This window comes from Adelges cooleyi, unplaced genomic scaffold, assembly GCF_023614345.1.
Source record: "Adelges cooleyi isolate 19-005CV unplaced genomic scaffold, UGA_ACOO_1.1 ACOO_flye_CR_arks_rails_tigmint_CR_PRNA_9, whole genome shotgun sequence".
Taxonomy (NCBI): domain Eukaryota; kingdom Metazoa; phylum Arthropoda; class Insecta; order Hemiptera; family Adelgidae; genus Adelges; species Adelges cooleyi.
The window spans coordinates 9,917,439-9,942,382 of record NW_026096579.1 but is presented as its reverse complement, the minus strand read 5'-3'; the positions used below and the strand labels follow the sequence as shown (position 1 = coordinate 9,942,382).

Below are 24,944 nucleotides of genomic sequence, written 5' to 3'. Positions count from 1 at the left end.
TACATATTGTTGTGTAGGTATTTCCTAAGTATAATATTATATCTGTAACCAAATACGCCATCTTGTTTGTGTTCTTACAGTGACGATACAATAAGTGTTCTGACGTACAACCTAACCTACATTTACTACACAATATTATGTTTTATTTACAAATATTATCGAAGTAGGTTTGTACATGTAAATAAAATACATCTACACGGTACACTATAATTATTATTATAGTTGCTGTGCTTTTACATAGCACAATTTACATGCCAAATTATACTTTAATAAATACCGTCGAAAGCAGTATACTTGTATTTTTATAATACATGTTCAAGTTAATTCAAGGTTTATTATATGTGCGTATCCATGCTTAAAATCAATACAAATATTTTCATCTTTAGTTTTTTTTTTGGTAGTGTCGAATATTTTTGTGTAAACAATATAAAAACTATACTTGCATATTTTTAGCTTTACTTTTATATTTTAAGTTAAGTAACACTCAGAAACAGCTTGCCATTTAAGTTAAATATTGTTTTACTTTAATGTGTTATACTATAGAGTTTTTTTTCTTTTTGTAGCTCATATTTCTATATTTGAACTCTTTATAAGTTACATTATTTTCCACCTCCAAAAATTAAATTAAACAAATTACAAATATACACTTGATAAATTATAAATGTGTGGGATGTCTGAGCTAAATTTTACTCACTTTTTTTTAGCTGAACAAATCCCCAACTGTTGATTTCACTTTAACTAACGGTAAAGCGAGGCTGAAGTAAAACAAATATACATATATAATACCCATAGTATGTATATTAACTCGAAATTCGTATTAAAGTCGGTACAATGGAAAACTTGAAAACCGTAATTTATAACTTATCCTAATTTGACACAAACACCTCAAATTCATGATTTGCATATTTAAAAGTCTTTATAAAAACAATATATATATTTACAACAAATATTAATAAAAAAAAATTTCTTGAGAATAATAATTGTCAAACTATTTGTTGACTGTTGTGGCGTTTTATTCAAAAAGCTTGTATTGACCCATATTTTGTTCATATTTTTTTCACTGCGTGTGTTCATGTAGATTGGATTGTACGTCATTAATTGTAAATGGCATAAAAGATAAGTTCGCCCTCAGAAACCACCCCTTCCCCCCAACTTACGGCTCTGACATACCTACAAGCTTAAGTGTCCTTTTCTGAAATTGTGTCTCATTTCCGCATATGATTGCATTGTAAGTGTATAAATAAGTAGTGTATAAGTAGTATAATATAATATGTTATGTCTTGGAAGGATTAAATCAAAATCCGTAACTGTTATTAATAGTTTCGAGCTTTAGATAGAAATTGCACTACAATTAACTAACCGTTCACAATTGATTACAAGTACTTAAATCGGCTGTACCTATTGCTCGTGTCGGAGTTACCTACTTACTAGTTATTTACAACCTAATCAATTTAAGTATATACAGGGTGATTTTTTTATCGTGTATCACTTATACCTCGTATATATTTTATTACCTTTTTAAATTAAGAATATTTTACTTAAAATTTTGACTGACTGATAACCAGTTTTGAACAACTATTTTTAAAGTTAGGAAAAGACGGGAAGTGCGCATAGATAAAAGTAATACTACAATCCACCTTTCCTACTGCCCTAAACTTGAAACTGCAATAACTTCAAAAATAGTTATCTAAAACTAGTTATCGACAAGTCAAAATTATTTTTTGATTAAATTTCCTTATAACGATATTAGATTTAATATGCAAACATTGGAAACGTGTAATGTTCTTGGAAAGAAAAATATAGCCATCGCACTTGTAAAAGGTAAGTTTTTTAATTGTTAATATTATTATATATAATTGTCGTATAATATTATGTATTCAGACGTGAGTAAATTTTCATTCGAATGAATATTTAATTGAATGATTTTTTCATTATTATTCAATATAAAAAAAAAAATAATAGAAATTGAATAGTTTGCAAACTTAATTATTGGAAAAAAGTGTGTATGTTTTGTATTATGCGAACAACTTGGCATTGCAGTGTATTAACACCTACTGTGATTGTACTGGACATAAATGTAATTATCTAAGTATTAAATTTTGTTACAAAACAAGCTTAAAAAGTAATCGTTGGTGATCAAGGTGGGGACCATTTGTACATTTCCTACACTGATACTTAACGCCTGAACTGATGTTTATTTTTAAATGTTCAAATTAAATTACCTACTTAAAGTTAATCACGTAGAAGGTTATTGCTGATATGCCTAACAACATTTTTGACATTCTTCTGTGGTACAATAAGGACACTGCTTTTACATTACCGTTATCTCGTTCAAACTTGCCGGTTATAGCTCTCCTCCGTTAATTTCAATGCAACAGTGCTCGTGCTCGAAATAAAATATGATCATTTAACCGAACTTAACCGATGTCTCTATGATATTCACACGTTGGTAATCCTGATCGGTATCCACAAAAGTTTACATCTTGTAATGTTATAATATACGGAATTGTTTTCCCGCATAGGTTTCCATTTCAACGAGCACGAGCACAATTATTCACTTAACACTCGAATATACCACTGTGATATTAAAAAAAAAAATTCCAAAGTCTGTACTACGCATAATACAACATTACTTGCATCTTATCCGTTAACAATATTAATAATGATCACAATGATATGGTGTAAGTTTTGTCGGTAAGCGTTGAATGCTTAAACTTGTAGGGAAAACGCGTTTTGTTGTTCACGCGATACTCAGTTATTTGTTTTATGTAAAGAGTTAATGTTTAATAATAACGCTTTCTAAAGAATTAAACATTCTATTGTACGACTAAACAAGACATTTATACTATACATATATAATAAGAAAAACCCACAATTAAAAATACAACGAAAAATACAAATAGGTAGATAAAACACTTTGCCCGAGAACGGTTTAGTTGTAAAATTACTTAGATAATTAAAAGTATTCTTGTAGTCAATTAAAAAACATTAAACTGTCATAGAAATCGTGCAAAAAATATTTTTTCTATTAAAATATAACCCATACAACAAATATTTTGAACATCTCGTTTTGTATTTTTATTTAATTTTACAGTATAGCTAAAAGGTAAGTATTTGAAAAAAAATATTAGCCGTATTTTTCGAAAAATACATAACTTTTGTACAAAATCGAAAAATAACGAGAACATATTTTTTCTTTAGACAGCAACATTGTCAGAGATGAAAATAGTCTACAATTTGGTATTCCACATCAATCGTTGACTAATGTTAGTTCAAGTTAATATAATTAACAATCATCACTAACAGAAACATAATATACATACACGGAATGCATTTATAATAATTGGAATACCTAAATAAATATTTAGGCTAACTAAATGTTTACCCAATGCAACTGACGCATACATATTTTTCCCGTGCAAGGACGAGTGCATTCAAATTAAGTCAATTACAATATACTGGCACAACAAAAAACCAATTTTAACATGTATATATATATTTCATATTTATAGTCACTATTTCTCAAGTGTCTGCGGCAAAAATTACCGGCCAGGCACGAATAGGTCATTTTTCAAATATTATAATCGACAAAACTGTATCCATGGTTCTATGTGTTTTTTTTGTGTTGCGAATAAATTTAATATGTTTTTTCATAGCAAATATTGATGGGAATATTCGGATTTGGTAGAAATCCAAATTATCCACTTTTACCATATTTGCGAGATAAAAATGGTTGAGATAAAAATAGTTTCTTTTCATTTCACCCTGGTACCGTGACGCGTGTACTAGAGGTTGGCCGACGGATTATCGCTATGTGGCTGTGTCTACTGTGATCACATGCATTCTTGGTGCTGTAGCATATTATCAACAATATTATGGCCGTTTCATAACCCTAATACTTACTTCCGATCACCTGTCAGATTATCGTTTCCGTAAGATTTACTTCCGCGACGGTCGGTTTTTTTTTAGGAACCCCCGCAAAGAAGTTTAACTTCAAAAAAATATATAAAATAATCGATTACAGTTGAACATAAGACCCCTCCTAGACATTAAACACCCTAGAAAACATTAAATATATGTATTTTTTTGGGGGAGGAGAGAGATTTTTAAGAACATTTTAAGACGGGAGATTGTTAAAATACAATCATATGTGGGTTTGGTCTTTTAAACTCGGTAACGCGTGAGTCGGTGAGATGAGACAGTCCATTATTCTGTGCAACTATGATATCACAGTCGGTCCGTGCACCAGAATTGTATCGAGTAACCAGAATTTGTTACTGAGTATAAGACATTGCCTATTGTGCTAATGGATTTTGTTGACAAAAACGGCAATTTCTACAATTACAATTGAATCGGTCATTTCGAAAATGACGTAAGTAATTGTTGTTTTTACAGAAATGACATGTTGACGAATTCGATAGGCACTTACGTAGTTGTGTACTTTATAAAAAAACTACTTTTAACAAACTCAAATTTAATAAAAAAAAAAAATATCGACTGTGAGGAATTGGAATCATCCAAAAAAAAACCTCAAGTCAAAATGTATCGTTGTTAATTTTTGTTTGTTAAAAAAAATATGTATTATTTAAAGTCGATACGATTGTTTATTTTTTTTTGTCTTGTGTTATCGCTATGTTAGTTATTAAGTTCTTTAGTACTCTGGACATCTGTCTCTGCAGTTTTGGTACTTACCATAAATAAGTGAATTTCTTATTATAATTCTGTAAAAAGAATAGAGTTTTAAAAATGTGCGAAATGGTATTAATAATAAATGTCTAAGTCCACGTGCGTTTGACTAAATATTGTGTAGGTAAGTATTTAAATGTTGTTAAAAATATTGTACTCAGTTTTTTATAATTCAACCCATTTTTTATTAGACTGCGTTTCTTGAAAACGCTTCGAGGACTCGAATATTACACATTCTGCAAACAAAGCTGTGAGCAAAAGGGTTAATTTTAAAATCCGGCGTTTGTGTGTTATTTTTCAGAAGGAAATGCCATTGGGCAGGTACGGATTCGCTTAACATTTTATTTCCAAGACGAAACGCACGAAAATTCCAACTTTGCAGACTTGTTCCATAATGAAAATTCAGGTTCTATCACTAAAATTTCATTATAAACTCTCGTCCGTTTTATAAAGTATTTATTCGAATTTTAACAACAACCGGCACTTTAATTAAAACACTTTTTCCATTATACTTTGATTATTTTTTTTCGCTAAAATACAAATGGACCATTGATAGAAAAAAAAAATTCTCCATTACAAACTTAATTTCAATGTCGATGCGGATCCGAGACCGTTATGATTGGTTTTGTTGTACAATTTTAATCTTAGGATAACAAAATTTGTTTTAAAATTAATGTTATAATCGAAAATCTATGATTCAATAGGATACAATAGTAATATGATCATTGATTTAGGATCCCGTTATTACAACGACCGTTATTCCGTTATGGAAGGAATAAATTCAAGCCACGGTCAAATCCCTATCCTTTTGCATGTTATTTTTTTTTAATATAATAAATCCGGCTATAGTGGAAATATGATTATAATGGACTTATTTAAACCCTTCGTTGGCGCTATTGTATGTATAATATTCTTATTGTCACGATGAACATCTCAATGCACTTTGTAATTTTGTATACGTTTATTTTCAACGAGTATAGCAAAAGATGATTTTAAAAATATATTTTTTAATTAATAAAGTGAAATATTTAGTGTGAAGCATCAGCTAAAGAGATGTAGAGAAAAATGTGAAAATGTAATAACAGTTATTAAATAGAAAAGGAAAAACCGCTACCACGTTGTCAAGAAAGGTTTTCTAAATACAATATAAATTATTATAAAATATTAACTTGTTTCATGAGACATGAAGTGATTGGTGTCTCAATTTGATCTCTGTCGGGTTACTTTTATAAAAACTCAAAATTGTCAAACAAGTATCTGAAAAATATTTTCATTATATTGTTGATTACGATAAACAAGGTGCAACGGCAACAAATTATTGTAGACAGATTATCAATCCTAATTGCATCCATTTAATACACTTTTAAATGTATAATTTTAAGTCTTTTTAATGATTTTTATGATGTGTACTGTAATATAACTGTAGCCAACAAATTCACGTCGAAGTGTTTATTTGAATGTGATTTTATCATTTTCAGTTATGATAATTATTCCTCCTGAAGACCTGCGACCTCTTCGATCCCACTGTGCTGCCTTTTTTATAAAATGTTGCTTCTCCTATTGCACATATGAGCGAACCCAAACAACCTTTATTTTATTCGATAGTAATTTGATATATATATTGTAACCGTCGACCACAAATCGTTGCAGTCATCGGTTTAAAAAACATACACAACGTGTTTTGGTATACACTTCACGTGTCTAGTGGTTTAACTCGAGTTAAAAAAATCGCCATCGGTTCCGGTTTCAGACCGGAAGTACAGCTGTTGTATTAGTGATTTTGTTTACTCGCGTAACGACCTCGGCGCAAGGGAAACAAAGCCAACTAAACAAATAAACGTTTAAAAAAAAAAAATAATCTCTTGGACAATAATTTCGCCGTTGGTTAATGGAGGGTGTGGTGTCTCGGCGGGAGACATTTTAAACATATTTTGAAATGATCCATATAATATATACTTGCCGCCCACTAGTTATCAGTCTTCATGAATGTCACGATATACGTTGTCAAACAAAATACGCCCGTTTTTCCATTGACTTATATGCCAACGCGTTATTGTTATTGATATGTTTTTTGGCCATTTCGTCTACCCTCCCCCCCCATCCACCCCCTTCGTCATTCTTTCTTTCTTTCTTCATTTATTTCTTTGTGCTAACCTAATGTAGCGAACCCAATTTACACACACACACATACATATACTAATGCACAGATATTATTATTATTATGGTGAGTATTATATACCGGCCGCCGCTGACCATTAATCACATTCTTCCATCGCAGCAACGGTTTGTTGTGCGCCGGCATAGACCATTTAAACATAATCAGAACTCGCAATATTACAATATTTACAGGCACCGTGTCTGTGTATGTATTCTAAATTCTGCACGTGCCCTGTCGTAACTGTCACTCGGCATGCAATTTGATTGATAACTCTCTTCCCTAAGTGGAAAACCGCAGTAAACCACGTTAGGTGCGCCAAAAGGACGTATGATGATGCCACGATTAAGATTAGTGCACAATTTCGTGGTAATAAATAATAATATTGTAATCGCCGTTGAGTGTTCGTATCAAGAAGAAAAGCCAGTGTAGTGTTGTCGAGGCTTATGAGGGGGGGGGGGTTAAAGGAATAATTAAAACTGAATAAAATAATAAACGATTTAAAAAAAAAAACCTTGAACACTAAAAATAAATATATTTTAGCTTATTCAGCATCAGTGTTTACAGTAGAATGAGACCGATTAAGGGCAAACAACCTTCTTTTGGACTTGTACAGTAGCGTCACATCGGATGAACATATTTGTATGCGACCCAAAACGTATTTTTATTAATGTGAGCACTTGGACTACACACCTAGCAGTATAGCGATTTTTTAAAATGAAAAATTGTTATTTAGTAAATTAAAATTATCTTGGACGGTGGAATTTTAATTAGAACTTTTTCCGCGAGTTAAATATGTATAATATTATATAATAAACTAGTAATATTTCAATAATTATAACAAATCTACTGTAATATTTTTTAATTGCATCATTCGCGTAAAAAATCTATACTTAGGTGTTTTTGATTAAATTTTGAAAGAACTACTTAAATGGGTTTTTTTAATTTATATTAAACTTCTTTCATTAATTTAAATATTACAATCTACTGCGATGTTGCTTGTAATACAAATTACAGCTATCCACAATATTTTTGTATGACTTGTCAAATAAATACAAGGAAACTGCTACGCATAAACAAATGCCATTATTCAAGTTTAAATTGTACATCTATAAATTTTATATGCTAAAATGTCCCTTAAAATTATGAATAATAACTTTACACCTTAAGTATATTACAGAAGTTTGTTTTTTCATTTTTTTATCTTATTACCTGTTTTTGGCACAACTCTCAGACATAAGTCGCTATAGTATATTGTACGTTCATTTAATAAAAAAATTGAAAGATTTTTTATTTTGTATTGCCTTATAGTTATTATAATTTGTGTTTCTTAACTGGGAAAATAATTCTAGAAACATAATATGTTACCTCATGTCGGTAATTTATACATTATGCATGTCGACATCTGCATTGTCATATGTAATGCATGGCACTTATATAGAATATTAATAAGCAACGATAATCCAATCCAAAAGCCTACTTGCCGGGTTTTAATCCTATGGAGGCGTATTAGGCGGTGTAGTGTTTTAACGCAAGTTCTGCATTTAAATTCTCAGTATCGGGTGTTTTGCTAAACGGACAACCACTAAGATAAAAAAACAACCCTCACTACACGGAATTTGTAATTTTGTCGACCAATATAATATCAACAGTTTTTGACCATTATATTAGATGAATTGAGGAACCTGGAACGAACAAGAATGTAAAAAATGTATGAGACCAAATTCGAGTGATAATATTAGATATAAGTGAAAATCAAGAGGTAAATAGTACAAATCTGAGAGTTATGCCAAAAACAGGTGATCATATTAGTATGGCTTCCAAAGGTAAATCGATAACGAAATGATAACGAACAGTCACGCTCTAAGTCTTTTTTAAATATGACAAATTCAACCCTACTACTTTCTAGTTACACAAGTTCTTGTAATAGTTGTGAATTAACATTTAATTTCAATAACCGAAGAAGTTGAGTATTTGGTTATCAATCGGTCGTCACGGTTTGTGTCTAAACAAACAAATGATGAACCATTAGAAAAAAATAGTTGTATAACAAATACATGTTTTCTTTTCTCAGTCGAATCATTTAAATGGATTTAATTTCAAACTGAATTCAATCTCACTAATTTATTTTCGACTGTATGACATTATTCAATCAATTTTTTTTCATTAATCAAACATCAATCAGTTTCTATATTAAGTTATGAAATTTTTAATAAACATACGAAAATTAATTTTGCAGATTATAAATAAAACCACCTGATTGTTTTCTTGATAGAATCATAAACCAACTATAACTCTAAAAAAAATCCAGTTTTCATAAAAAATGTTATTGTTCAAAGTTATATTTATTGATTTGTATGTGTTTAAAAATAAAGTTTCGTTAGTAAACTAATAAAGTGCTTATTGAAAACTGTTATACTAATCAAATAATATTTAATATATATACTAAAAAAAACCTATGGTTCTGTAAAACATGAAATAAATATAATTTTATTGATTTATGAATATTATGCATAAAATATTTATCACCCTAAAATGTTGACGTTATAGTTAGATAGCTATATTTGAGAGTGCATCGGTGATTTTTTTCGAAATTCCCAATTTGGTTAGAAGGATTTTTATCCTGTAAACCAAAACCGTAAACCATGTCCTAACGCAAACCAAATTTCAAAGATTAGGGCTTAAATAATACATTTTTAACAAAAAAAAAAATCCCCATGGAGTAACAACATTAAGTTCGAAAATAGTATAAGAAAACTTTTAAGTATAAATCAAATAGTGTTTGTGTCGATTTCACATGGAACGAATTTCTAAGAAAAAATACAAGCATATTTCTAATAATGTATTAAAGTTTCAACATTTTTATACAAGAAAATATATATATATCAAGAATGACTATCTTGAAGACTTTTTTTTGTGTCGCCGAGTGTCATAAGAAAACAATAAATTATTATCAATATAAATTTTGTCGAAAATAACGTGAAAATACGGTTTGATATTAAGTTTCAAAAACAAAACCGTATTAGTTTTTCGTCGATTTTCTAAACTATAAGGACTTAAGACGGCGATATTAAATAGATGATGTATTATATCACTGTATAGGTTTAGATATATATAACGGTTCCTAACGTTAACATTGTCTTTATTAATATAATAAACGAGATAGAGGACTATATAGAGAGATATATGATACTATTATAAGGTATACTCCTACAACTTACTTATCTATCTATCTAACTAAAAATTTTAAAATGATGCCTGTGAGAATTTGTCTTTAAAATTAACTTTAACAACAATTAAAAACAATATTTTCCACTTTGAAAATAAAACTTTAACAACATATAGGCCATGTAGAAGGTGTCACTATTAAATGAAGAACTTTACTTTTTCTGATCTCAGACGTAACACACGAAATGAAATTCAAAAGAATAAACCTCTTGGAGCACATGACAAATATTAGTGTTATTACCTCTTATTACTTCTTATGTTATATATATTTTTTTACTTCAAATTTAAAACACTTTAATATGAAATTTAATACAATTTTTATTTGATGGTCGCCCACATTTAAAATGCTCTTTCTCCACACTTCATTTATGTACTCTTTACACCCCCATTTAATTATTAATAACATCCACCCACACTATTATTCCCGTCCTATTTATAGCTCTAATCTTTATTATCTGTTTTACCGTATCATTTCTGTTGCTTTTCAACCAATCGCTATTATCGTATATATTAAATGTTCGTGTATTTTACTTATACATAAATATAAAATATAATAATATCTTTTGTTAATTCGAAATTAGCATGTAATATATTTAATAATTTTTTTAAATTATGGACATAAATATCAGCAAATAAATCATTCTCAATTTAAAAAGTTACAATTAAGTATAATAATACATTTTGATACTTAACTTAATTTGATATTATTAATTTCATATTTAAAAAATTCAATTTTTTTTAAATTGTATTATGAGAAAATGAATGTCTTATCCTGTGGTATACAACCCTTATGGTAAGTTCATCCATCACTAAAGAAAACAAGTATACATTCCGCCCGTTAGGTGTTTGTTCTGCACTCATTGCGGGAATTATTCGTTTCACCACTCCCGTTATCTTGTCTCCTCGTTTTCGCATTTTCCTACATGGACATAAATGCAATTGAACGCAATTTTTGTATTATTTTTAATTTTCTGACTTGCGAAACAACGCTAATGACTCAACACAGTCGATACAATATTTTTTTTTTTATACATTGATACCAATATCCTAATCGATAAATCACACTACACAAACACATTTTAATCAAGTTAGATATATTATAGAAAGTAGGCATTTTCTTTTGTAGGTAAAAGTATTTTTTTTACAACACGTTCTGTCGGATCTTCCCGAATGCAGAAATAAAAACAGATTATATATATATATATATATTCTAGGCTGGTTTAGGACGTGATAAAAGTGCAACCGAATTAACTGGATAATACACAGTAAACTATATAGTTCTTGGCTTAGGCTATACTTAATCTAACGTAAACAGCAAAATAGTTACAAAGAAAATTCACACGTCCAGCTTGGATTACAAAATGAGAGAAAACGTGATGTCGAGAGCTAGTAAAAAAACTTTGCCTGGTCTTTGTTTGGCATTAATTTTGTAAAATCGTCAACGTCGCTTACAGTGTGAACTACCAACCAATGTGCAACGAGTCTGATTTTTAGAAATACATCAAACCCAACGGTTTATGACCATTAGAGCACCAACTGTACTTAAAATTGGTAGAACTTTTCGAATTTGTGGCCTAATTATGAACCTTTTAGGTAAGATTTCTGATCTATAGACTTGCTCCGCATCAAAGATAATACGTGATGGTAGAAATGATTGTGTGCTTTTGAAATTCATACAAGTTCATATTTGATAGCAAAAGTATTATGTAACAATAATGCAACAAATTGTTTACACGAGTTGAACCCCAAAACAATGAATGGAATACTTTGTGTATAGTTAGAATAGAAATAGCAAATGTTAAGTGTTTACTTTTGATTTACATCTGATTATTAGCTTAGGTGAATTGCCTGAGTTATAAATATAATTTCCACCTTTGCGAGAAAGAGAATTACAACGTTTTTCAGGCTTTAGCATAAAAAATTTGATCCCGCCTATTTTTTTTAAATTTAAATTAAAAAAGCTTCCAATTTTCGAAGTCTTATTTTCAACTTTGACTAGTAAAACGAACACCGTTCTTTAAATACGATTTTGCTGTTGTACAGTTTAAATGATTTAAAACAAATATTCTAGTCAGTTACTTCATTGCCAAACAAAAATAACGTTCTTAATTTAGAAGCATAGTTTTATTTTACTCTATGAAATGTTGTAATTGACATAATTATTTGTTGTACATTTTTCAAAGTAGATTCACGCAAACTGTTTATATATATTTTTTTATTTATTAAAACTATAATGAGTTTGCATTTGAATTGCTGCAATTATTTTTCTCTTCACTCCAAATGTTATTTAATGTGTTTTTTTTAAATTCCATTTGTAATGCATACTAACTAATTACAATATAATTAGTCGTAGAATGCTGACGAAGAGGAAACTATTTCAAGCGAATTAATAAAATTATTAAAAACAACACTTGGGGTTTTATTGACATACGCAATACGCAAAATAAGGGTTTGTTTCTTATTTAATTAAATCTAGAGAGATGATTTTTTCTATTGTTATTCAAATAGCGGGAATGTAAATAATAAAGTCAACTTAAATCATACCTTCCTATCTTTATTTGGTTTAACAGACAAAAAAAAATTGCTTTTATAACATCCATAATATTTATCCTGTACACAATTTTTTAACTTAATATTTTTACATTAAAAACATGACTTCTACTGAGTTCAACGCATTACCATGTAGAAATAATAAACAACACAATTATTTTTACAACATTTTATTGCAAAATTATATTATATTAAATATAACAACAAGCGCAATCAAGATATGTTTACTTCACGTTACTGGCATGCACAGCAAAAATATAATTTTGAAATATATTATTTAATACTTAATAATAATTGCTAAAATAAATTTTAATGCTGTAAAAATATTATATTACCATTAAATGGTTCAATAATAATAATAATAATAACAATGGTTAAATAATTCCTAAGTATTTAATTCGTTTTTTTATAATGCTAAGGTAATATGTTCAAAAAGTTTGTGTTATTATATTTGATTTCTATTAAACTATATACTTTTATTATTTAGTTTTCTCCTAAAAATAATAACACAAAAACAAATTTTTCAATAATATTTCCTTATTTATAAACTTAATAATTGTATGTGTGAATTAGTTTTAAAACGTCAAACAATTATTGTCATAAAACAAAACACCTAGAAAATATTTATACGTGTGATTTATTCAATATAATTTCATTGGTCGATTCAAGTGTTTTTTTTTTTATTTATATACATTTAAAAAAACTAATGAAAATGATTGTTAATGCAATTATCTTAATAATAATTTAAATTCGTTTCAAGATGTTGATGATTTTAACCCTGTTCAGATATCGGACTTAAGTTGAAATTAAAAATGTAGGCTATATAGAAAATATATCTATGTCTTGTGCACTGATATTCCCACTAGCTTCCTTCCCAAGTCCGCATTGGCTTAAAGGGAGAATTATAAACTCCTTGAAGTTAACGGAAAGCGTTGCAAGTTCCATACATTCCTATACACAACAACAACAACAACCGTTTATTTCCAAAATCCAACTTTTAATGACCTATTGCGGCGTTATAAGCAACATTGTTTAAATACGTTATATTCATTAAAATACAGGCCTAACATTCTGAAAGTTGTTTTTCCGGCCAAACGCTTTGGGGTTTGTTTTGGATAAAAATTCATCAATTCTAATCTGTCGCTGTAGACTTTTTTCTTTGGGTGCTCGTGGTAGTAGTGTACTTAAACTAAAACAGCAATACCCTGGGTAAAAAAGGAACATTTGCAATTAGCGGCAATATTTGAGGAGTGGCTAAATTTATAATAGTTATGTTGGTGAGAAACCCAAGAAGGTATTGTTATGAAATTATGTTTTTTTTGTGTGAATTAACGTTAACTTTTTAATCGCTGAAACATTTTTTTTTTGTGTAGCAAGCCTATAGCTCAGAAATCGTACCTGACAAGTACTTAATTGAGCCAAAATATAAAAACTAAGAAAAACATTAAACATTTTTACATATTTTTAATAATAGCTATTATTATATGAATAGCTATTAATATAAATGGTTCAGTGGTAGTGTACGAACAGTAAATGTAGTTAATAATTTACCGTGTATTATGAATATTCTTTGTATTTTTGGTATTAAAATGTAAGCCCTCTTCTTGACCCAAGCTTTGACTTAAAAATGACTGTTCATGCACAATTTGTAATATTTTTACTGTTGAACTACTTAAAAAATAAAATGTTTTTTTTTTTAATCCATAAAAAATATTAAATCGTTATTTTGTTATTACTCAGAAATGCGTAGTACGTATCGTCTTTCAAACGTTAATTATATTATGGTTGAAAGTCTACTCAAGAATTAAAAATACTTGGAATACGAACTATAGTTTTATGTAAATAATGCTAATTTCTCATATTAAATGGACTGATGTAGTCTGACAAAAAAACAACTAGTAATAAAAAATTGTTTAAAATAAACATGCTTTCAAAATTCATTATAATAACATTAATAATTCATAATGGAATGTTAAACATTGATCTAAATTTAAGATGTTTGCTGAAGAAGTTATCAAAAAGTCAAAACTTAACAAAAAAAATCTATAAATACAAATTATTCGAATAAACCAATTTTTTCGAATTTCTTTGATTTTCTCGTTCAATATTGTTTTTAAACAATTTGTTTTATTCTATAATTCTGTTTAGACATATTTATATAATTAATATTGGTTTAAAAATAGTTGCGTTTATCTTGTTTTTAAGATAAATAGCCTATTTAAGTATACCTACACTGTAGTAACGCTCTAGTACACTCAATAATTCTAGTATAAATCTATAACAACGTGCTTAAAATTATATGCATCATCAATAACTTCTCGGCTCCGCATCGAAGCCCAAAAACCTCGAGTTCTAATGTAGTGTGAAGTATAAAGATTTACAAATGTTGACACCCAAAGTCGTCAACTACTTGTGCAATAATGAGACCGACCCTTTTATAGATCCATCAGTCAGTCTCTCATGACCTTCATCCGTGCGTGTATCGTCTATTTTTTGGGGGGGGGGGAGAAATACAGCGGTTAATCCCTTGGCCGGCGGCGCGTTAACAAAACGACTTAAGGGCTATCATAACGGGGTTGACGTGGGTGCGTTTTTATGTTGATAAACCTGTACGGTCAACACTTACCGACCACGGAGGTCCCGATTATCCACCACCACATGACGACGGTCGTCGGCTCTGGCGCTAATTGACCGGCGGACACATTTCTGAACCGTTCTGTTCTGTTTTTTTTTTTGACGGGCAACTTGATGGGAAAACGATTTTTTTAACAAAAAAAAGTCAACCGAATTTATTTGATTTTTTTTTTTCGACTCGGATATGCGGCGACGGACTTTTCGCAGGCTTTGTGACGTTTGCGGCTGTCGGAAAACGTGTGGACCGCACGAGGACTTCGACGGCACTGAAACTACATACACCACACCACGCTATCGCCGGCAACGCCGTACCTGAAAATCACCACCTTTGACCCTGTCTCCGCCCCTCCCGTTGCTCCTCCCTTGCCCTCAAACACCCCTCCGGGAACGACGGGCTAACCACCGGGATAAAGGTACACTCTATTCCCGTCCGGACTTGTGGATAAATCACCGCCTCGCCAATTCTGCTTATCTTATCTGGCCGCCGAAATTAACTGTTTTCTACTGTTTTCAGATATAGGCGGGTTTTTGTTTTTGTTTTTTCAAAAAACGTGAAAGGTTTTCCTAATATCGCCAACCGGGCGATTTCTTTCATTAGCCGCCAGTGGTCTTGAAGTAAGTACCGATACAATATCATATATTAGTACTGTTCAAAGACTTAACCCGTCAATCCGCCTACTACGTACGGGGCGATTAACAATTGTTCGCATACGTACAAAGTAATTCCGTTTGAGGGGAAATGAAAAGCCTATTTGTTGAGCCGGAAAATTATAGAAAACATTTGACAAAAATTTGTCTGTAGGAGTCATTTTATATAGGCCAACTGCTTTAAGGGTGAATAAATATAATGTTTTTCTGGTTACAAAAACGTTGAAATTATTTCTCCTTAAGTCGCACCGGTGATTTTCAGTGATAATACATGTTTGCGCCAACTGAAAATAACTCACTTAATATTGGTTTTTGAGTAAAAGCACCCATTATAAAATTAAAAGAGAACAATATTCCGCAGGGCAAGACGGTTCGTGTTTAAAATCATTTTTTTCAAAAGTTACAGTCATTTAAAAATGTCAAAATAGTCGTTATTTCTAAACTATGCACTGAGCGTTATACTTGGAGTAATGAAAAAAACGCACCCCTTCTTTCCCTCCGGAATATTGTTCTCTTTAAATTTTATAACTGGTGCATTTACTCTAAAACCAAAATCAAGCGAGTTATTTTCAGTCTGCTTAAACATGTAGAAATGAAAAAAACATTTTTTAATCGCTTTCAAGGATGCTGCGATAGTCCAAAAAATAAATTAACTACCAAAATAGAGTCTTAGTTATTGAACTAATAATTACACATCACAGTTTAACCTTTAAATTAAGATTTTGTACAAAATTGCCTATACTATACTCCTTAAAAATTGGCGGTGCGACGCCCTCTTAAGTTATGGCAATAGTTTGATATAAAAATGAGTTTAGTAAAAAACTACTATCTAGCAAGCTTACTACTCTTTCTATGCGGGCTAATAAGTTGAGTTTAAATTATGTTTGTGGAAAACTAATTAGATTTATAAAAAAAAAGGTAAAACGCTTATCATAAATATAAAAAATAAAAAGTCGGGATTTTAGCGTCCATAGAAATGTTAACTTAATAAGAAAATTTTTTTTTAAAATTGGCTCGTCAAATACTTTGAAAAGTGACTTCGCGTTTTAGTCTTTACTTGTATACATTTAAGCACTTTCCGTTCTCCTTAATGCAAGACACTTATTTTTTTGGGAAATATTTATAATTTTATAGTTTTTCTTTTTAAAAACATTTTTATTTGTATTATTAAAAAATTACCAAGTATTTTGCTTTTTTAGTATATCTATTAACTTTTGAAACTAAATTGAGAGTAATAATAAAACAAAACAATAACCCGTCAATAACACATTGCTTCTTGCCGCTGCGATATTGTTTTCCAATAAGACCAAACGGTAATTAATATATGTTATATATACTGTTGATTTAAACGATACTGGAAATAAAAACAAACAAATACTATACAGCATTCATATATTCAAACTTACAAAAACAAATGTCATAACTACAATATAGTACGTTATAATATGGTTGGTTTTTAATAAAAAAAAATCGTGGTCGATTTCTACGCTGGAACGAATTCTATTATCAACCATTTAAGCAAACGATTGGCGCCGTACAAAATCTAAACGTGACCCAAATGTTGTACAACCATTCTGTAAAGAAAACGTCTTGCTTCGATGTACAGTTCTTTGTCTGCTTCTACAAATTCCGGTTCCTTTAACGAGCATCCCGTTTCAATATTGATTTAGATTCGAGTATACTCGATAAAAATTTGGCGGTTCTAAATTCGTTGTCTCGTCAGAAACATTTAACGAGTGTTCGAAATCTTTATAGTTTTGACAACTTTGAGAGTCTATATTAAAAGCGTTATCTTGTTCACAACTTGCATTTTCTTTTATATATTTTCTTTCTAGAAAAGTGTGCATTTCTATAATATTTTCTTTAATTTCATCGCTCAGCGGCTGCCTGTTGACTATTGCATCAAAAAATATGTTTATCATATATCCGTAAACTTGAAGTAGCCAAAACTCTTCGGTTTCTTCATTGCACATGATATCGATGATTCTCACAAATTCGCGATCGAATAAAATACACTGTTGTACTTGATAATCTCTTAGAACACTTAAATCCGTTGTAAAATATATGATTCTAGTAAAATACATATTAAATCGGTTAAATCACTTTGCTTCGATATACCAACACACACAATGGATGATTATATGAAAAAATATGTTCCATGATTTCATTGAAAATAATTTCATGTTTATTACAAAAGGCGGTCAGGATTTAAAAAAAATGTTAAATCACTTTAAATGTACCAGTTATTGACAGTTAATCATGTTACATACATTTTATGCAACATACATATATGAAAATTTGGATTTTTAATTAATGACTTTAATTTACTTTATGGGAGGCCTGCATTTGACACTCTTGTAACATTTACAGAAGATATTTGCCCCCTCTTTCCCGTTAAGATTGCGCTTATTCTATAATTAAAAATAGTTCAGCCGAGCTCCGTGTTAAAGCTAAAAGAAAATAATTTGTTTTTAATATTAATAAATTAAAAACACTACTATTCTCCGTTTTTCTAATCTATCGCGCAGCAGGGATTTACCTTTTTAAAGGCACCTGCAAACTTATTAAGCGGTTAAATATTATCAACGAAACATATTAAACATTTTTTTTTTTTACTCTATAAGGCCATTTCAATACCTTGAAACCATTGTCCCTTTAGTAAATACTACATTTTTGTTTTAATGCCCTCCTCTTCGACCTAGCGTTTACCATGGCTCACTTCGTTGGCAATCGTCATTAAACGCTTGAATTCATGTGCAATAGTAATTATTTAAAAAAACAGCAAAAAAATCGAGTACACATTATATTGAACAGCCGAAGTATGTGTGAAGTATTTATATTTATATATTTATATGTGAATGTAATAATATTTAACGGTCCAGTACATTTTTAACAACGTTAAAACGTTGTTACCTTTAACTCTAATACAACTCATAAAAGTCATTAATTTTTAAACAAAAGAAAAAAATATAGCTCGCATTAATGCGGGGGGAGGTTACAGGTACTCAAAAGAATTTATAACTAACTGTGATGAATAAAATCACATTCAAATAAACGAATCGATGCGACTGTGTGGTAGGTAGAAATATAAAATATTTACAAATGCAAAAATGTGTTTAACATTTTATTTTTAGTAATACGAACGTTTTTAAAACATAATTTTTAAATTCACAACTTTATTTAACTTTAAAATATATATTTTTTTAATTTGATGTGAACCAAAAATCAATTATGAAATAAAAAACTCTAGATAATAGTCTAATTTTTAGGCCCTAAAACTACGCTCAAAAAGTGGAACAAATAAAAAGTTTCCACACCCCCCCCCCCCCATTCATCTAGGAGAAGAGTTTATGATTTTTTTTGTTTGGGGTTGTCAATAACTATCGATATTGTATCTACAGATATAATAATATGTATCTATTTTATACACATTTTGAGCTAATACGACTAAAAAAGTTAAAGAGCACAGTACTTTTAAGTTGAAAAATATATAGATTTTTTGGATATTTTTCTCACATGAGACGGGGTAAACTTTCTACATTTTTGGCCTAACAAAATACCTATTAGATTAGATTTCTGATCTATAGACAGTAGACTGGCTACAAAAAGAAAAGTGGTTTAAATCATAATGGGGGACAAAAACAAAATAAATAACTGATGGAGTTAGTAGTAATAGTACACATATGATATTATGAACACCAATAACAACACACGTGCTGCAGTATGTACTTAAACCAAAAGGTAAAAGCTGGTGTCCTTACACGCTTCGGGCTTTTTTAAAGTAAACAAAATATAAATTTACTAGTACCGATATCGAAAAAGGAGTCAGGATCTGAGCGAACTACATGAATTTCCCATTTTTAAGACTTATCCGTAGTTGATAGTCTGATAACTCGAATAGCTATGCTTGTTCGAATTCTAAAAATCATTTAATATAACATATCTTAAAATACAGCGTAGGCTTTAATAGCAATAAAACTTTAAAAGAATATCTTAATTTTACTTAAAACTATTTAATTCAAATTAATTTATGCATGTTTTTTGTCGCTTTGTATATTCATGTAATTAAATATATAGATATTACAAGATATATGTGATAATTTATGTTTCTGGTTCCACCAACTGTAGTCTAAATAGTTTCTTAGTCTGAATAAAGCACTCAAGACGTATGCATGAATACACTTTGCCGCGGGTCTTGACATACATTATTATTACATTAAAATTAACGGCGACGACATTTTCTATGCACTGTTACCATTTTCAAATCCAATTTATATGATTTTGAAGACAACCAAAATGATAAAATTAACCCTTAGTAACGTGCGCGGGGTAAACATTTACCTCAGTCACATAATATAGTTGTGTGACTGAAATCGCTAGCCCTTGATGCCCTTTAAAACTTAAAAAAAATAATAAAATATGAACATATTACCGTGTATCTATGATATTAATAGTCCCACTGCAGACAAACATAATTTATGTCTTATTTTTTAATTACATAATATAAACGGTCAACGTGGGAACGTACAACGATGATGAAACATATAAATATTTAAATAGAAATTACACACATCGGTGCAATCGATACACTTTGTTAAAAGGCCTTTTATTTATTCCACGAACAACTAACACCCAGTCGGTGCATCTATTTATTTATCTGTTGATTATAGTTTTAATTTTACTAGCCCTGGTATGTCTTTATATCGTATTGAAGTTTTTTTTTTTAATTTTTGGAGAAAGTGTCCACATGCTCAACTTTTATCTTAGTGACCCACGTCGTATGATTTTTGATTCATAGATACGGTGGTTAATAAAATCGGTCAGCTGTGAATTGCCAATGCCCAAATTACTCACTACTCATCAATTATGCCTTTACGGTGTAAAGCACATTTTAAAACGATTCAATTTTAATGACTTACTGAAATTTAACATTTTTTTAAAATTATTTTTCAAATACCTTGAACTATTTTTCCATCCCGGTAACTACTGCATCGTTGTTTTAATTCCCTCCCCTTTGACCTATTCGTTTACCTTGGTTCACTTCACTAGCGACCGTCATGAAACGTTTGATATTCATGTTCGATAGTAATTATTTTGAAAAGCAGAAAAAAAATCCGGTACACGTTATTTTATACGGTATAGTATAGGTGTAATATAGGTATATATTTGTAATATATTGTATTAACATTTAACGGCCCGTGTACATATTTAACGACGTCTAAACGTTGTTAACCGTAATTCAAGAAATACACATAACCTATTACAACACATAAAAATCATTAATGATCGAACAACAACAATAAAAACCCAATAGCTAGAGCGTTAACGCCTGTACAGTCGGAATTTATAGTAGTAATAGTTATTTATATTATGTAAAAACGATAAAAAAAAAAAAAGGAACATCCAAAAACTAAATCCAATGTGTTTTCAGTATTGCTAGAGATCTAAATTTCCCCGGAGGCACAGCGAGTTGACCGTCTGACCAACTTATCATTCATGAATATCGGTCAATGTTTTCACAATCCCATTAACTCATTCTAGTTTTGTAAGTTCTTTATTAAAATAAATATTAATCTAGGCACAACGCAGTACATTTTTTACCCTTTGGGCTTGCCAATAAAACTAATACATACCGTAGTAATAAAACAAAATTAAGAACAATTATAACGGTCGTGGCAATATTATGCGGTTATAAAAGTCCACAAAAAAAAATTGAAAAATAATTACTGGGTCTGGGATAATGAGTGTGATAATTTATGTCAGTTGTTTTGTACAGGTTTGTCATAACTCAAAAATTATACACTTATTATTATTGTCCTGTACGTTAGTTTTAGTAAATTCGTTTTTAAATTATCCAGATTGCGCTTGTGTGATAGACGACGGTTCGGGCTTACATTATCGATTAAAGTCATCATTTAAATGATTATATACCACTGAAAAAAAAATGTCTATGTGTGACCTCAGTGTAATGATTACAATTAATATATAAATCACACTGAATACTGTTTAAAATCAGTTTTATGTAAAAAAAATATTCAAATGTAGTCAAATTAAGTTTGGAAAATAATAATATTTTATTATACGGTTGTATTAATTGTGAACAATACACAGTATATACTATATACTAATAGTTTAATCGGAATAATACTACAAACCTACAGCCCACAGAGTGTCACTGGAGAGGTTCTAGTTGTTTCCAATCAAAACATCTCCATAAACACAATGCCATTACAATATAAAAGGTTGTTTGTGTATAATTTATTTAATATACATTATTTGGATCGTACAACAAATTTGCTAATTATTTTTCGACTGAATAAGCCTTGTTTTGGACCACCTAAACTAGGTATAGAAGAGGAGCGGAGTATGTCTTTCTCGTGGAAACTCTAGGCTCTTAATTTACATTAAAACTACCTGTCAGAAAATCCACCCACGTCAACACGGCATCGTAACACTTAATAATAATAATTATTATACCATACATGTGACTTGGGTCGAGAAAGGCCAATGACACTTTTTGTCAATCAAAATTTAAAACGCAACGTAGAGTTTTGTAAACAAAAACGAACGCAGAGACGTGTACAAATTGAAAACTTTAAAGCTCATTGATCAAACGTAAAATTGCTTCTACTCGTTCCTAGCCAGATTTAATAATAAAAAAATTAAACCAACACAATCACTTTGGTTAAAAAATGTTTGTACTTACATCTGCTGCCCCGTTTGTTTACAATATTATTTAAATAAATTATGAGTGTTGTTCGTTACAATGGAACAATGCGACCTGATAAAAGCGCGTATACGCCACATATTAAATTCGTTCAATACCCAAACCCGCTTTGGCAAAGTATAGCTACTGTTATGATTATTAATTTTTTATGAGTTATAATTATTGTTTTCGAGCATGTTAGTGTTTATTTTTAAATGTGTAGTGTTTTGATTACTTCAAATATATTTTCAATTATAAATATCCAGTTAAGCGTTAACGCTTCAGAATAGAATTGTATACACATTAACTGCTGGGGTACAATTATTTATCAATTCAGACACGAGAAAAACATCAGCGAATAATTACTAATACTCGTACATGTCGTTAACACATTGTTTTATTAATGCGTGTACTATTATCTATTAAAAAGCTTGAAAACGACCTAAACAAAACAAACACGAATCCGTTTAGGTGTAAATGGATTTATAGCGTTTTTCAAGTTGAATAAAAATAGTATTTATTATATTACGGAATGCGATAATTTGTCAAAGGAAACTATAAAACTTACAACATTACATTTTCCACATATCGAAAGAGGCTAAGTAACAGTTGTATGAAGTGGTTACACGCTAATTGTATTGCTACAACTATAGGTATGGCCGTTTGCAACAACTTGAAATTTATGCATATAGTCAAACAATACTGAAACTATAGGTTTAACTTTGATATTAGATAACTTATATAATTGTACAGACAATTATAAGTAGTCACGTGGTTTTAGTATTGACTTCACGGTGTTTATATTTTTGTAAACTTTGTTTTTTGCTTCAAATAAGGTTTTATCTATTTGAAAGTCGAGAAAAACACAATTGTTGCGGGCAAGATTTTCTAAAATTGTCAATTGTTTGACTTTTTATACTAGATGGCTCCTTCTCTCATTAATAAACGATTAATATTATATCAAAAGCGAACCCTTTTACTTCATCGTACAACGCACCACGCTGTAGATTCTATATTGAAATAAACACTAGGTTTAATAATAATTATTATTATTAATCCTTCGATCGCAAATAAATGAATATGTTAATGCACGCAGCATGTTATTTCGACGAACATAAAATAATTATTAAACGCTCAAATTATAATAAACCGTTTTAATCACACAATATCCACCGTCCTGTCGATTTTATTATAAATTCGATGAGGTCAAAATAATATGTTGTTCGCACATAAACAAATCACCACACGAGTGACTTCAATCTACATAAATTATTATTGTAAGCCGATATCTGCGTTAATTAGTTTAATGAAACCACTTTTTTTTTGTAAACTGCATAATATATTATGCAGCTTGAAAAAAAATAAATTAAAACATATTGTGACTTAAGCTACCCTCATGATGTACAATGAAGAGTATAACAGTAAACAATCATAGTATGTTAATATATCAATTTATTATTAACTATTAATGTGTAAGATATTATTTAACAATAATTAAACTATAAGTATTACATCTTATACTACTAATACTTGCACTATACATTTTCAAAATGCTCTCCAGGAAATATTCTTGTCTTGGCACCCTCATACATACAATTTTTCTAAGTCTATAAAAGCCTTACTTAAATTTTTCTTTTTGTCTACAACATTTTATCCTAAATATACATTAAATTAAGGCGTTATCTGGCAGTAGAACCGTTTTTATATTTTGGCTTTTAAAGTAATAGAGAAAAAGGGATGATTAAAAAAATTTTGACAATTTTTTTCCATAAAATTTCAATATTCAAAGTGACCATTTTTCATAAAATGAATATTATAATATAAATTTGTATAAAAAAAAACCGAAGCGAGTAAGGACAAAACATTTTTCCCATTAGCTTAAGTATAATATGTGGTACAGCACTTGTGTTTATTTCATTATGGTGTATTTTACTACTAAGTACTGATCCTATCAATTATCTATTTTTCTTCCTTTTTTAAAATGTATTTCCCTTATTCGGTTGTGGCGTCTAAGAACAAAAGTTTTTCGTTTGTGTTCAAGTCTAAAATATAATGTGTGCAGTGTACTGTTATTGGTGCACTATTATTAGACACTAACCCTATCAATTATCTTTTTTTTTTACTCTCTTTATTTATTTATTTTCCATATTCGGTTGTCTCTGGTTAGTTATTCAAAAATTCTGCTAACATATTATTATAACAGCACAAAACTATTAAGCATTGAATATTACCATTAAACGACGAATACAGCCGACAATGTAAACTCGTACCGTCACACAAGTGCATTCTGAATAATTTAAAAACCAAATTACTACCTACATCTAATGTACAGGACAA

The 24,944-nt window shown here is 29.8% G+C and overlaps 1 protein-coding gene across 2 annotated transcripts in view; it reads right to left on the bottom strand.

Moving 5' to 3' along the window:
- The window catches only part of LOC126846382 (B-cell receptor CD22-like), a 51,415-nt gene extending 35,910 nt beyond the window's left edge, over positions 1 to 15,505 (bottom strand). For both annotated transcript variants that reach the window (XR_007686878.1, XM_050585739.1), the window contains exon 1: positions 15,246 to 15,505. Coding sequence is in view for 1 of the 2 variants with exons in the window: in XM_050585739.1 (XP_050441696.1) it covers positions 15,246 to 15,279 (34 nt within the window). In the remaining variant the exon portion in view is untranslated. The remainder of the gene's footprint in view (positions 1 to 15,245) is intronic.
- Positions 15,506 to 24,944: the final 9,439 nt, after the last annotated feature.